Source organism: Anas acuta, chromosome 4, assembly GCF_963932015.1.
Source record: "Anas acuta chromosome 4, bAnaAcu1.1, whole genome shotgun sequence".
NCBI classification, from domain to species: domain Eukaryota; kingdom Metazoa; phylum Chordata; class Aves; order Anseriformes; family Anatidae; genus Anas; species Anas acuta.
In genome coordinates, this window is record NC_088982.1 from 56,091,420 (window position 1) to 56,104,293 (window position 12,874).

The 12,874-nt window shown below is 48.9% G+C and overlaps 1 protein-coding gene and 1 long non-coding RNA gene across 2 annotated transcripts in view; one reads left to right on the forward strand and one right to left on the reverse strand.

Annotated features, from left to right (window-relative positions):
• The window catches only part of ENPP6 (ectonucleotide pyrophosphatase/phosphodiesterase 6), a 31,255-nt gene extending 21,136 nt beyond the window's left edge, over positions 1-10,119 (reverse strand). Inside the window, exon 1 of the mRNA XM_068681333.1 lies at positions 9,493-10,119. Coding sequence (XP_068537434.1) covers positions 9,493-10,006 — 514 coding nt within the window. The 5' untranslated portion in view covers positions 10,007-10,119. The remainder of the gene's footprint in view (positions 1-9,492) is intronic.
• Positions 10,120-10,257: 138 nt separating this feature from the next.
• Positions 10,258-11,826, forward strand: LOC137856224 (uncharacterized). Its single transcript, XR_011096291.1, has 2 exons — positions 10,258-11,331; positions 11,449-11,826. It is a non-coding gene; the product is annotated as an uncharacterized lncRNA (long non-coding RNA).
• Positions 11,827-12,874: the final 1,048 nt, after the last annotated feature.

Here is a 12,874-nt window from a genome sequence, read left to right on the forward strand (position 1 = left end):
CTCTTCAGGTCCTTGAAATCCGTGTACTCCCGAACATATATCAACCTGCTAAACTGCAGGGCTGGCAACTACTGCCAGCCTGGGAGACCTGCAGGTCAGTGCTGAAGCTGTTAGGTCACATATCTCCATTTGATGTACAGTGCAGTTTTCATATAAAAGCAATAAGCTCCAGCTGCTTCTGATGTCAACTCCCTATAGGATTTATGGACTCCTGTCAGTTTGCTCACCTCTTTAAGGAACAGAGCAGAGATTGTTCTTTGTAGTGTTGTTGGGAAGTTTAAGTATGTGTGTGTAATAATACAGAGGACAGTAGTCTTCTGATCACCACATTAGACAAGTCTGTTCTTCTATAGACTCCAACCCTTTTTATATTGAAAAGGAAGCCTACAAGTCCATAAAGCATCAATTTTCATTGTAGACATCACTTTAAGAGAAATGTGATTCAGTTGCTATTTTGTAAAAATCTGCCCTTCTATATGCTGATAGATGTGCTTGTGGAGAAACCCTCCAGCAATAAGCAATTGTGATATGCACACAGCACAGAGCCTAGAAAGATTCCAACTAACCGTAGCTTATTGTAAGAGAAGGTATAAATATTTTTCAAGTTCACAGGGCCAGCAGGGAACATCAGATGAGCAGATGTGACCATATAATGCTACCTAAAGCCATTGACCTCTGCTTGCCTGAAGCCTGTGTCCAAGGAAGACCTTGGGCCTCCTTGGAACACATCAATAACCAACACATCAATCTCTTCCTTGGATTGTTCTTCCCAATATTTATCATCTGTAAGCACTGTTGAGAAAGTATGCCTAATTTGATTTTTGTCCTATGTTACTAATCTTCAGCCATGTCTTTTCCATGCCCTGCTCACTAGGTTAAAACCCCTGCAATAGCTGGCATTTCTCTCCCTGGAGACACCTATACACAGAATTAAGGTCACTTCTCAAATTTCTTTTGGGTCACCTGTGCAGCCTGAGTCCTTTGCAGCCTCTGTTGCATGTTATTTCCTCCAGCCTGAGAAGATGACTTCTGATCTCCTTTTTATTGACTGTCAAAACACTAACATGATGTTAGACAGTCACCATAGCACAATGAATTATTACTTCCATTATGGCGACTTTCCTCTATAATCAAACATTAACTTTGGAGTTTCAAAACTAGAAACAGGGAAAAACGCAAATGCAGTAAAACTAAAAAATAAAAAAATCCCCTCCTCAAGCAACAGAGAAAAACAAAGAGGGTATAGTTCCCAGGAGTATGATAACTGCTGCATCCTTCTGGAAGAGAGCCAGCAAAAGCATTTGCACATCTTTGTGCTGCATCTCACTTGCACACTACACTTTTTCCATCATTAGCTTTGTCTAAACCCCTTTCCTGTGTCTCCAGGCAGTTTTGTCAACATTCAAATGAATCTATGTAAAATAAATAAATAAATAAATAAATAAAAATAAAAACAACAAAACAAGAATGACAACAACAAACAAATACAGCACAACATGCAACTGGTTGGCTGCCCAGAACAACAGCATAGCAAATACTGGTGGCTGTGCACCTTGCATCAACTGCAGGTGAGATTTGGAAAGCAGAGCATGTGCTCCTGTAGCATTTGCACACTTCTGAATGAGCTCTTCCTGATCTCAGTGCTCCACCTCTCAGCATGGTCCTTCACTGGCTGCAAGCACAGTGCGTGGGATCCCCAGTAGGTATGTTAAGTCATACAGAGACCACCTGCATCTAAATCTGCCAGAGAAAATGCTCTTCTGAGATTTTCAATGATCCTTTCTTTGGAAGAGAGGCAGCATGGGACAGATGTGTGAAGCTGCACCTGGTGCCCTGGGCAACAAAGCAGAGGTAACTCATCTCTGCACTGAGCCAACTAAATTTATCCGAGAAGCCACGGTGTATATATTAGCCTGCACAGCAAAGGTACCATAATCTGTACCAAAGTGGTATCCAGCTAAAGACAAACCTAAGGACATACATGTACACGAATGTACTGTTTAATACCATATGCATTTTGTGTGGGTGCAATGAGGTCTTCCCTCCCATGTCCTACCATGATGTCCCCACCCCTTAGGAATTAGTAAGAGCTAGGAAGGGGATGAGGCAAGCGCAGGGTGCCATGGGGATATAGAGTCAGGGGTGGAATTAAGTTCCTCCATGCAAACAGCTGTGCACAGGTACCATGAGCTGCTGCAGCAGAGCAGAAGATACCTCCCCAAGCTCCATGCCAGGGGAGAAGTGAATGATGCCTCATAATGTCAGTTGGTGGCTAACCCTAAAATCACACCAATCCAGAGATGAGTGCTTAGGAATTCAGTGCTTTTGGAAGTTGTCCTGGACAGGCAGGTCAGACTGCCCGGTATCTCACAGCGTTGCACAGAGACTAGAGATACCTGATGTGTCATTACTGCTCTCATGAAATGAACAGCCAAATGGGACCACACCACATGATCTGGTGGAGGAACTTGTCTGAGCAGGCCAGAGGAACACATTTAGGTTCTTCACTCCCTCACCACAACCAGAAGATAAAGAGGAAAAGACTTTCAACCAGTCCTGCCAGGACTAGTCAACTTGGAAGGTTATTTTTTTCCTTACACACATCTGGGCCTCTACAGCGTGGCTGGACATGTGACATCCTTGAAGCATTATGGTTCCACCAACTTGTTGGGTTACTTGGATAGGTTTTAAAAGCCTGAGTAAATGCAGCTCCCCTTCTTCCCCTCCTCTCCTCCTCAATTTGTCTTTCCTCCACTGCTCTCTTGTTGCTGGAAGAGTCACCTAAATGCTGACCCAGACCTGCTTATTGATCAGATCCTCACTGTGACTAGCTCTGTTTGCTTCAATTTATGCCTTACCCTGCTCTTCCCCCACTGGGTCTCATTTGCCCAGCTTTGCATGGAAATGAGATCACAGGGAAAAAAAGAAACCCTGGTTCAACCCAAACCTGGCCGGGAGAAGTCCAGGGCTCATGTGCAGACAGAAGAAGCCCTTGTCTGGATGAGTTTGCCGTACCATCTGCAGACCCCCAGGGAAAAAAGGTTCCCGAAGATGTGAACAGACTATATATGTTCCCAGAAGAGCTTGTTGGCAATGTCCTTGCAATCTGTTATGGCCTGCAGTACCAGACTGATACAAAGGAGAAACACCTTACCCTACATGAGGTGAGAATTTGCCACCCAATTAGGATCACACCAAAAAGCACAGAAAAATCTGCTATATATAGATTATTTGTCTATTTATTCTGAAGGGGATTTTTTGAACTGTATCTCCTCTGCCTTAGCAGCCACAGCTCCAAGTGGTGCAAAGGAGCTGGCCAAAATAATGTGCAGAGTGGCGGTGTGCACTGCTAGGGAAGGAACAAGCCTCTGGCAGTCCTCTCTTCATCAGTTTTCTGTACTTTTCATTTTGGGCAGAGAGTTACCTCGATATATGAATGTCCTCTTACTGCTGCTAATAGCTGGTAGCAGGCACAATATATGGGCGGTGAGGTTTTAGCTAGCATGTGAGTAAAAACCTCTGTGTTGCAATTTGCAGCACATGAGCTCGTCCTAGGGAAAACTTTCTGTTATTCATTTTGGAAGTGTTGCTATTTTTTTTTAGTTGGTAAAAATCAAATGCTTTTTTTTTTTTGCAACATTTTGTGTATGTGTGAAAGAGAAAAATCTTCGCACTCACAGCCTTTCTGAGCAAACAATGCAAGATGAAGAGCTTGAAAATGAAAAGCCCTCCCAGTTCCCAACCCTTCTCCAGCCTGTCCTTGCGGGGATAGTGCTCATTCTCTGCCAGCTAATACTATTACCACAGACTTCTTGACACTCTTTTTGTTCCCAATGTGCAATTTTTGGAAATAGAAAGCCACCAAATCCAAGAAAAAGAAGAGACTATTGATTTAAGAATGGTGTGCCACCAATAGACTTCTCTCATCTCTGCTGCTGCTGGCATCTATGGTGGCTAAAAGAGGAACAAAGATCAGAAATCCAATTTCCTTGTCCCTCGTGTTTCTCCTTGTGTCCTCCTGGATTTTTTCTTGGCTTGGGCAGTGAAGTTGATATCATTTCATTTCATTGGTACTGATAATCAACTTCCCTGTTGTACTCCTACCCCTGCAATTTTTATGCCTCAGACAATATGTGGGCACTGCTTATGTAGTTACAAATAGATCCTCTGTATTGTTTCGTTTAGTACCTTACAACAGATTTTGATGAAGAAGTTTTAAAGAAAAAGAAGAATAGAACTAGTCACTACAAAAGTGAAACGCTCACATTCCCCAGCACCATGGCACTGAGCACAGCGAGGCCTGCGGCGGGGTTGTGGCCAGGTTCACGCTTTGCTGGTGTTCACCACATCACCCACTGGCAGAGCTCAAAGGGCATGCTCCTAACGGGAGAAGTTAATAATTAAGCAGGGCAATCCCCATCATTCAGCCGTGACCGTGCACTGTCTGGAGAGGTTCTGTGTGGGGCTTCCTGCATGGAGACCCAAGCTGCCGTGCTATAAGACCAGCGAACAAGAACTGTACATATTTGCCATGGTGAGCAGTCCACGTGGCGTGCTGACAGCTCGGTGTACACCAGGATTTGCTGTGTTCAGAAGATGGGAGCTGACCGAAGCACAGCGATGGTGGGACAGTCTTGTGAATTCCTTGTCCTGGTGCTCAGAGCTGAGACTCTCCCTGCTCCACGTCCTCCTCTGTCCCACAAGCTCCACGGGGCCTCCCTACCAAGACCAGGTCCTCCCTAAAGTGGTGTGTGGAGGCCCCAGGCTTGCTCCTCTTTGAGCTCTCCCCTCCCACCCACCTCCACCAGAAGGATCTCCCTCTGCTCCCCGTGGAGGCCAAGAGAAACACGGCCCCTGCACAGCTGCCCGAAGGCCTGCCAGGAAAGACTGCGTTTGTTGTTGGGATCTTGGAAAGCAAATCCTCCCCCCGGCTCCCTGCTCAGATGTGGTGCTGGTGTTTATGCTGGCTGGACTTGGCACATCGTGCCTCCCCAACCAGGGGGGACTTCATGGGGCCTGCAGGGCTGGTGTCCCCAGCAGGTCCCCGGGGCCTGCGGGTGCCTTTGAAGCTCCTCAGCACAAGCAGCTTTTCTCGAGAGATGGCACGCATGGCCCCGAGCAGTAATACCGCTTGCAGCGGTTGCAGAGGGAGACCTCAGACTTTCCGTTTGCTTTGGCTTGAGACCGCCCTGCAGAAACACGCCAAGGCAGGGGAAGGGAAGCACTGAACACTCCCAGTGGGATAAAATCCTGGGGTGGCTTGTGATCTTAATTCCTTTCTTTGCAAAACAAACAACACATGATGTGGCTAAGTGAGCCTTTCGGGTTAGACATATCTGGATTTCTTCTACCCTCGGCTGCCAAAACCACATCTAGCCTCACAAAGCTCCCTCCAACACGTCAGTAACAGCTTTCACCTATCTCACCATTTTATGCAACGCCTTTCTTCCAAGGGCCTTTCTTTGCTAACACAATCCTGCCTCTCCCAGGGGAGTCCCTTACATACGCATGGATTTAAGGCCATACAAGCACCAAATCTGTCTTTTGGTTTACTCGACAATCTTATTTCAGGGTGCCATTGAACTTTTAGAAAGAGCTCAGGCATTTAAAGAGCTTTTGGCAATCTAATAAAATGTGCCTTGAAAAAGACTTTACCTTAAAGCATCACTTTTTCTATAGTATTTTCTATTCACAGCTTTGTTCACTGATCTGAAGGCTATTTGCCCAGAAGCAGGGATGTCTCTGTTGCCAGAGTGCTTTCCTGTTGTGCTCATTTCTCATCTGGAATCACAGATCTCTGTGATATTAGGGGAAAAACCATCAAGTCCACAACTTCAGTATCATAAATGGAGAGCATTGAGTTAGGGCATGAGGTAGGATCCAGCCTAGCAGCTCATCTCCCTAGGAAACAACCCAGCTACTCAAGAACCAGTCTTTGCACCAGTGTGGAAGCCAAAACTAAGGAAAATGGCATAAGTGAAGTTGTTACAGGAGATTGCTTTTCAAAGTGTGGGGCACTGAGTCATAAAATAACTTGTCAGACTGGGTGTCAGAGAGATTGCTTTGCTCCAGCAGTAACCTGGGTATTGCTTGGTGATGTCCTAGCCATTGGTGTTGGTCTCCTTTCTGTGCTCTGCTTTTCTTTCTTGTAACTGCTGAGGAAACAGAGGAAGGACAAATATCTCCTGGCTGGCCTTGGGCTTCCTGCATCACTCCAGGAAGCCTCAGAAAACACCTGCTTGGAGATTAACAGCAGCAGAAGAATTAAAGAGACCTAACTTATTACAGTGAGGATTAACACTGAATGCTACTGTCTTTGAATGACTCAAGGCTGAGGATTAGCAGTACAGGTTTCCTTCTGTTAACTCCTAATATATAACAAGCAGTCCCACCCCTGGCAGGGCTCTGTGGCTTAATTCCACTTCACAGCTGAAACCTCTGGCTTTATCCCTTGTGATTGTCCTCCTACATCCACCATTCCCTGAATCCACCGCTTTGGGCAACTCATAACCCTCCTGGTTTCACCACCACAGTTTTCAAACCAGCCACAGAGAGTTCTACACTCATCCAGCATCACCATGCAGCACTGCGTGACCCTGGCAAGATGTCTCCCTCTCCAAGTTTCCTTTCCCAACATTTATCCGTCTTGTTCTACCTAGACTGTCAGCATTGTATTACCTATGCTGGGTGCTCTTTCTCCCACTGCACCTGTGCTTCACCTAGCAAATATTGTCAGCAAAATGGGGTGTGCTTCACATCAGTGGTTAGTTGTTTTTAGATCTGTGCCTCTCTGTCATCAGTTATGGTTGCATCTCTTGGTTATCCCTTTGAAACGCTCAGTAAACTCTTGCTATTTCTTGTGAATATTAAACTCAATCAGGTTGCCCTCTTGGAAACATCAGCAGAGTCTAATGTAATGACTGCATGATCCTGCAGACAGTCAGACAGCTGCACTGCGTGCTGGTGCTTGCTTGTTGCCTATTGCAGATGAAATCTGCCTCTGGGCAGGGCTGGCAGGGGCAGTTTGGCACCTTCAGTGAGATGTGATGGGCAGAGGGAGCAGCTCTGGGCAGGAGGAGGAGGTGAGCTGAGGTCTGAGGGAACCAACCCGTCCTGATGGTGGTGGTAAGCAAAGAGCAGAGCCCATGTCCTCATCCAAAGCCACCAAAACAAGGGAGGACATCCCCCATAACAACTAAGGCCCTTGTGGCACTAAGAGACAGCTGTCAGCATGCCTGGATGGATACAGTTCCTCAAGAGCTTGTGAATGAGCAGGGAATGAAGAGACGGGAGTGCTTATCCTGCTGTGAGATACAGAGACCAAATCAGGGGCAGGAATGTGCAGAAGGGGCTAGATGTTTCTTGAGCTAATTTATCTGAATAAAAGCCAATACGCTATGAAAGCACTCTTAGAGATGCAAGATACAACAATCTGGAGGTCAAAAGTGAGTCTCTTAACAGCTTGTGATACAGCAGTTTAGGACAAGACACAAAGAATAGCCTGTCCTTATAGCCCCTGATTTCCCAGAACAAACTGGTAACATTTAAGTCTTGCATGTCCCAGTTCCTAAGGGAGGCAAACCCAGTTACAGGCACCCCACAGCAGAGGTGCACAAACTGTGGTGTCCGATGTGGGGTCAAATCAATCACACACAGCCTAAGCACGCAGCTTCACAGCCACCAACACCAACCTGCCTCCTGCCCCAGCCCCACCACCACCCCAAATGCAACATCTCCTCCTGCAGACCCTGTACCATAGCGCTGGGGTGGACAGGTCACTGCCAGGACACAGCCACAGGGTACACCTACACCCCAAGGGCTCAGGTGCAGCCTCAGATCTTCCTTTGGGCTTGTTTTGCACCCAAACCTAGCCCTCAATTTCTTCCTGACCTGTTTAACACTGCTGTGGCCCATGCAATATAAAGGTTAATTATTATTTGCAGCTCATTTGTACTTGCAACAGAGATCCTTGTCATGAAGGCCAGGAGACTTATGAGAAGGTTTTTGTCTCGCAGACTGTCTCATTGCTTCTGGCTAGAAACCCCGGTACCCTGAAAATGTGAGCAGCCTACAAGTCACGTTTCATCACCTACACCAGGTCTCCTTCCTGAGCACTAAACGGGATGTTTTCAAAGCTCTTCAAAGGGCTGCTGATGGGCTTCACTCTGTACATCTGTACCCAACAGGTGCAATGATTAATCACAGTAAAGGGAGAAAGCAGTCCCTCCCTCTGCTCTTCAACAGCTTCACCCAAAGGCTTTTCACAATATGAAGTGTTCAGCTGGTGTGCCTGCATACATCTGCAGGAAAAGGCCCACCGTGGAGAGACACCTCTGTTTGCTGTAGTGAAATCTGCCCTGCATTTGTGCTTCTCCACTGCCATGAAAAAAAAAAAAAACTGGCAGCTATTTTATTTATTTATTTGGGAGATGAAATGAGCATCAAAAAGGCATTCCTCTCTCAAGATAGAGAGGGAAGGGTTAAGCGGTTTCAAAACAAGCTGGGCACAACTGATGTCAGATTTTGTCTTACAATGGCATCTCTCTGCCTTCCCAGCAAGCAGTATATGAACTGCTGGGCTTTGTATTGTTCTGTGGACAGCAGAAGACGCCACGTATCGAGGAGAGAGCAGCTTTTCTCACTGTTCACAGTCAGCTCTAAGGTCTTGTTTGTTAAATAACTATGGAGGAAAAATCCCATCTGAAACTCCAGAAAAAAAAATAAAAAAAATCCCTTTCTTTCTGTGCTTGAGTTTTGTCTCCAGGCTGCCTTTATCTGATACAAACAGCAAATTTGTACTCTGCACCTTCCTAGTACCACAGTAATTATGTATGGCCCCAGTCAGGTTAGAAGGAAATCAGCACGGTGAAAGTTACGTCTCTTCTCCCACTTTTCTGAAAACTTCTCCCGGGCTTTCAGAAAGAGAGAGACAGTAAAGGAGCAAAACCAATTCCTAAGGGCTTTTTTTTTTTTTTTTCCTTTTTTTTTCTAGATTACAGTTACAAGAACTTTGAGCAAAGTTAGAGCAGGGACCTGTGGCAGCAGAAAGTCAGCAGAGTGCAAGTGGAAATGTGATGCTGAACTTTCTAAAACAGACCTGCTGGCTGAAAATCCGTCTTGTCTTAGCCCCCCTCAGCCTGCATGCCTTTCTGCTAACTGAAAGCTCTCTGAACAGGCTCCGTGCTCACTGTCTGTATGTTTCCCACCCATTTCTGTGCTCTGAGTGCAGCGGGCGAGGCAGGGAGCCGGCAGCACTGCACTGGAGCAAAACCAGCTCCGTGCAGTGTCCCCAAGTCCAGGGCAGGTCTGCTCGTCCTTTCATCTAGGCAAGCAGTACCAAGCTGCAACAGTTTTAAACCCCCAGCTAATAGCATGAGCAGAGTTACTTTTACAGCTTCTCCGCAGGAAAGGTATGAGAGAAGTGCCCTCCACCCCGGTGCAGGATGCTGGCAGTCCTGCCGAGCATCACAGCGAGGAAACGCGAGTGCTCACCTGTCATCAGCGTGTAATAGTTCGGGTAGGAGAGGCTGGGGAAATCTGGGGTCATGTAATCCACCTTCACCCCCATGCTGACGATGTTCCGAAAGCCCGGCAGACTCTCCAGCTCCTTGTCGTCGATGTAGTCGAAGCGAAAGCCATCGAGCAGGAACACCAGCAGCTTGCGGCGGGCAGCAGCGATGGAGAGGAGGGCGAGGAAGGCGAGGACCACGGCGAGGACCCTGCGGCTCCCCATGGCAGGCAGCGCCGCTGGGACTGGAGCCAGGAGTGAGGGATCTGCAGCAGCTTCGGGGCTGGACCTGGCACCGCTGTCCTCCCTCCTGCTTCCACCGCCTGCGTTAAAGCTACAGCACTGCCCGGCGTGCTGCGGGGGCGGGAGGTCGCAGGTTAATTGCAAACAGATGATTAACTTGTGGAGCCAGAGGAGGAAAGAGCTCAGTGTCTCGCCGCCTCGCAGCGATGGGGAAAGCAGCGTGCAGGGGAGTCCGCAAGGACCTGTCTTCCGCATGTGCTGTGGGGCTCCTCCAGCTCCCAAGTCTTTAACGAAAAGAAGTAGTTTGCAGCACTACCAAACAAATTACACGTTTGTTTTCTGGCTGTTGGCACTACTGCTGCTGGTAAGAGCTGGGTGGTGCCAAGACTCGTGCTAATAAAAAGTTGTTTGCACTTTCGTCACGAGCCGGCACCGGGTTCTTCTGCTGCCAGCCACAGGGGCAGAGCTGTACCTCCAGCACAACGCCGGCGTCTGCTACAGACTGTAATTACGTGCTGCCTCACTTCGTTTGCATTTCATTTGCTTATTCCAGATAAAAGCAGCTTGTTGTGCTGCGTTAGCCCTGGGAGTGTGGAGGACCCACCTGCCAGACCCCGCTGGGCTGGGGAAGGGGTAAGGCTTGCACCCCTCAGCGCACAGAGGAGAAGCAGCCCCGGGGAGGCTCATCCATCGTGGGGACGTGCCCCACAGATGCTGGCACCTGGGGAAGGTTGCAGAGCTGGCTGCCCTCCAGCCGTGAGGAGGTCTGGCCTCCTGCTTGCTCCTCACAGGGCTCCCGGCGGCACATCCAACCTGTCTGCTTGCCTGGTCTGACGCCAGCTGAGCAAGGCAGCCTTCAGCCTCCCTCAAGGTCTGCCTCCCTGCCCCAAACCAACACTCACACCTGTGCAACAGGAGAACAAAAAGCACCCGGGTGTTACCCGAGCTGTGCCAGCACCCTGGACTGACTGAATGAACCATCCCTTCCCTACACCCTCATCATCCTGATGCTCTGGGGCCCCTGCTGCTCATGCATTGTTCACCACGCAGCAGGAGCACAGGACCTCGAGGCACGCAGCTGTGCTACCAGCTCTTGGCTGAGCCTTAGTGCGCTCGCCCTGCCCCACACCAGGTCCCCGGGGCCATGTAGCCAGTCGCCAGGAGAAGTGTTGGTGGCTGTCCCCTGAAACAGGCTGAGCCTTGCTGGTGGTGGCTTGCCATCTCCCACCTTGTTTGCTTTCCAGGGTTTTATACCTCTTCCCTTAGCATTTACATCTTGGAGCCTTGTGTTGCTAACTGTTATGATCTTGGCAACTTTAGCTCTCTGTGTTTTTACTTTCCTTATTGCGCCTGCCTTTAGTCGGTGTGTTTTCTCACAGTGCAGCTGCAGTTTTCTCAGCAAAACCAAGCCAGGGTCACACAGCCAGGGCAGAGGCAGCTGGAACCAGGGCCATCGGTACCCCTGTGTGCCCAGGAGAAGGACAGATGGACTCGGGGCAAGCTATCACCAGTGCGTGCTCTGCTGGGACAACAGCAGGTCCTGGGCCCCCAGCCCACCTCCTGGAGCAGATATCACCCAGGTAACAGGGCAGCACCACAACTTCTGGGGTTCAAACCTTCCTGCATGCAGGGCCAGACCCTCTCCAAAGCAAGCTATCCATAAAAATACCACCTGCTTATCTCTTTCTGGTGCACAGGATCCTGCCAGGCCGGGAGAGATGCCACAGCTCTCCAGATCTGCGAGCGTGCCAGCAAAAGGCAACACATCCAGCCCCAGATGCCAGACACAAGGAGCTTGGCTGGCCACAAGCAAACACAAATGATTAAGAAGCTGTTTTACCTTGGCATCTGTTTCAACTTGTTGCATGCTCTTCTGTCATGCAGTTAGCTTTTTATTTTTTCTTGTTTATTTTTTTTACCCTGCAAAAATTCACTGGTGAGGAACCTGTGATTTATTTTAGCCGAGGCAGGCGCCAGCATCACCTCACTGCAGCAGCTGGGGATGGAAGAAAAGAACTGGCATCGTGCAACAGGAGATGAAAGCCGCAAGGCTGCTCCAGCGGGGCAGCCGAGCTGCGTGTCACCGGCGTCCCAGCCCGTGCAAGGCTGCATCCAGAGCCTTTCAGCCACCCGGGGGGAGGCTGCAGCTGCGTGCCGGGCTGGCAGGCGACGTGATGGCCCAGGCAGGACCGTCCGTGCTGCACATCACCTCCTCGCCCCAAGGGGATGCGCGTGTCCCCTTGTCTCCTGCTGCCCCTCCTCACTGCCAGGCAGGACGGGAGGTGGCCCAGCAGAGCCTGTGCTTGGGGTGAGGACTTCTGCTGGTGTTTACTGGGCAGTGTCACTATGGCAAAGGCTGTCTGTGATGGGCTCTTAGCCTCCCGCAGTCTTGGCCAAGCTGCCAAGTGCTAATTTACCACGTGCATATGTAGATTGAATGAACTCGTAAATGCATCCAGCAGTGGGGAGGGAGAGATGATTGTGCATCTCTTGGCAAAGCTGTGGGAAGGTTGATGTTGACATCTTGGCTTGCTCCCTGATGGGTGGCCTCTAGGCTTGCCAGCAGGGCTGAGCAGAACCAGCAGCTGCTGCTCATGCAGCATGGGATAATTAAGGGCAGTCCATCAGGTATCCAAGCTGGACTCACACCCTGAAAAGATGATCGGATTTTTGAGGTGGTTAGGCTGGGCTTCCATCACAAGGTGATGCAAAGATGCGTCTTTTTATGATTTCACAGCATTAAAGAAATAATATCTTCCTTTCAAGAGGGTTGCAATCTACCGGTTGAGAGCTCCTAAGGGAAGGCTCCACCTGGACCAACGTAGTGGCATGATGAACAAGTGGTGCAAGGTACCTCAACCTGAGGTCTGCCTTGGGAGTTGGAGATTCACAAGTTTCCACTCAACAAATAACAAGAGCGTAAGGCCTGAGAGGGGTTAAAGACATAGTGAGCCATGTAACCATGACGCCTTACAATACCAAATTGTGTTTTGACAGACAATTCCCCTGAAGAGTGGGACCCGAGCCAAGCAGTCTAGCTTGGCAGAGACAGACCCTAGCAATACATTTCATCCCTGCCAAGCAATGTTGATTTGCTTTGGTTCACATTCATTTGTAAGCACC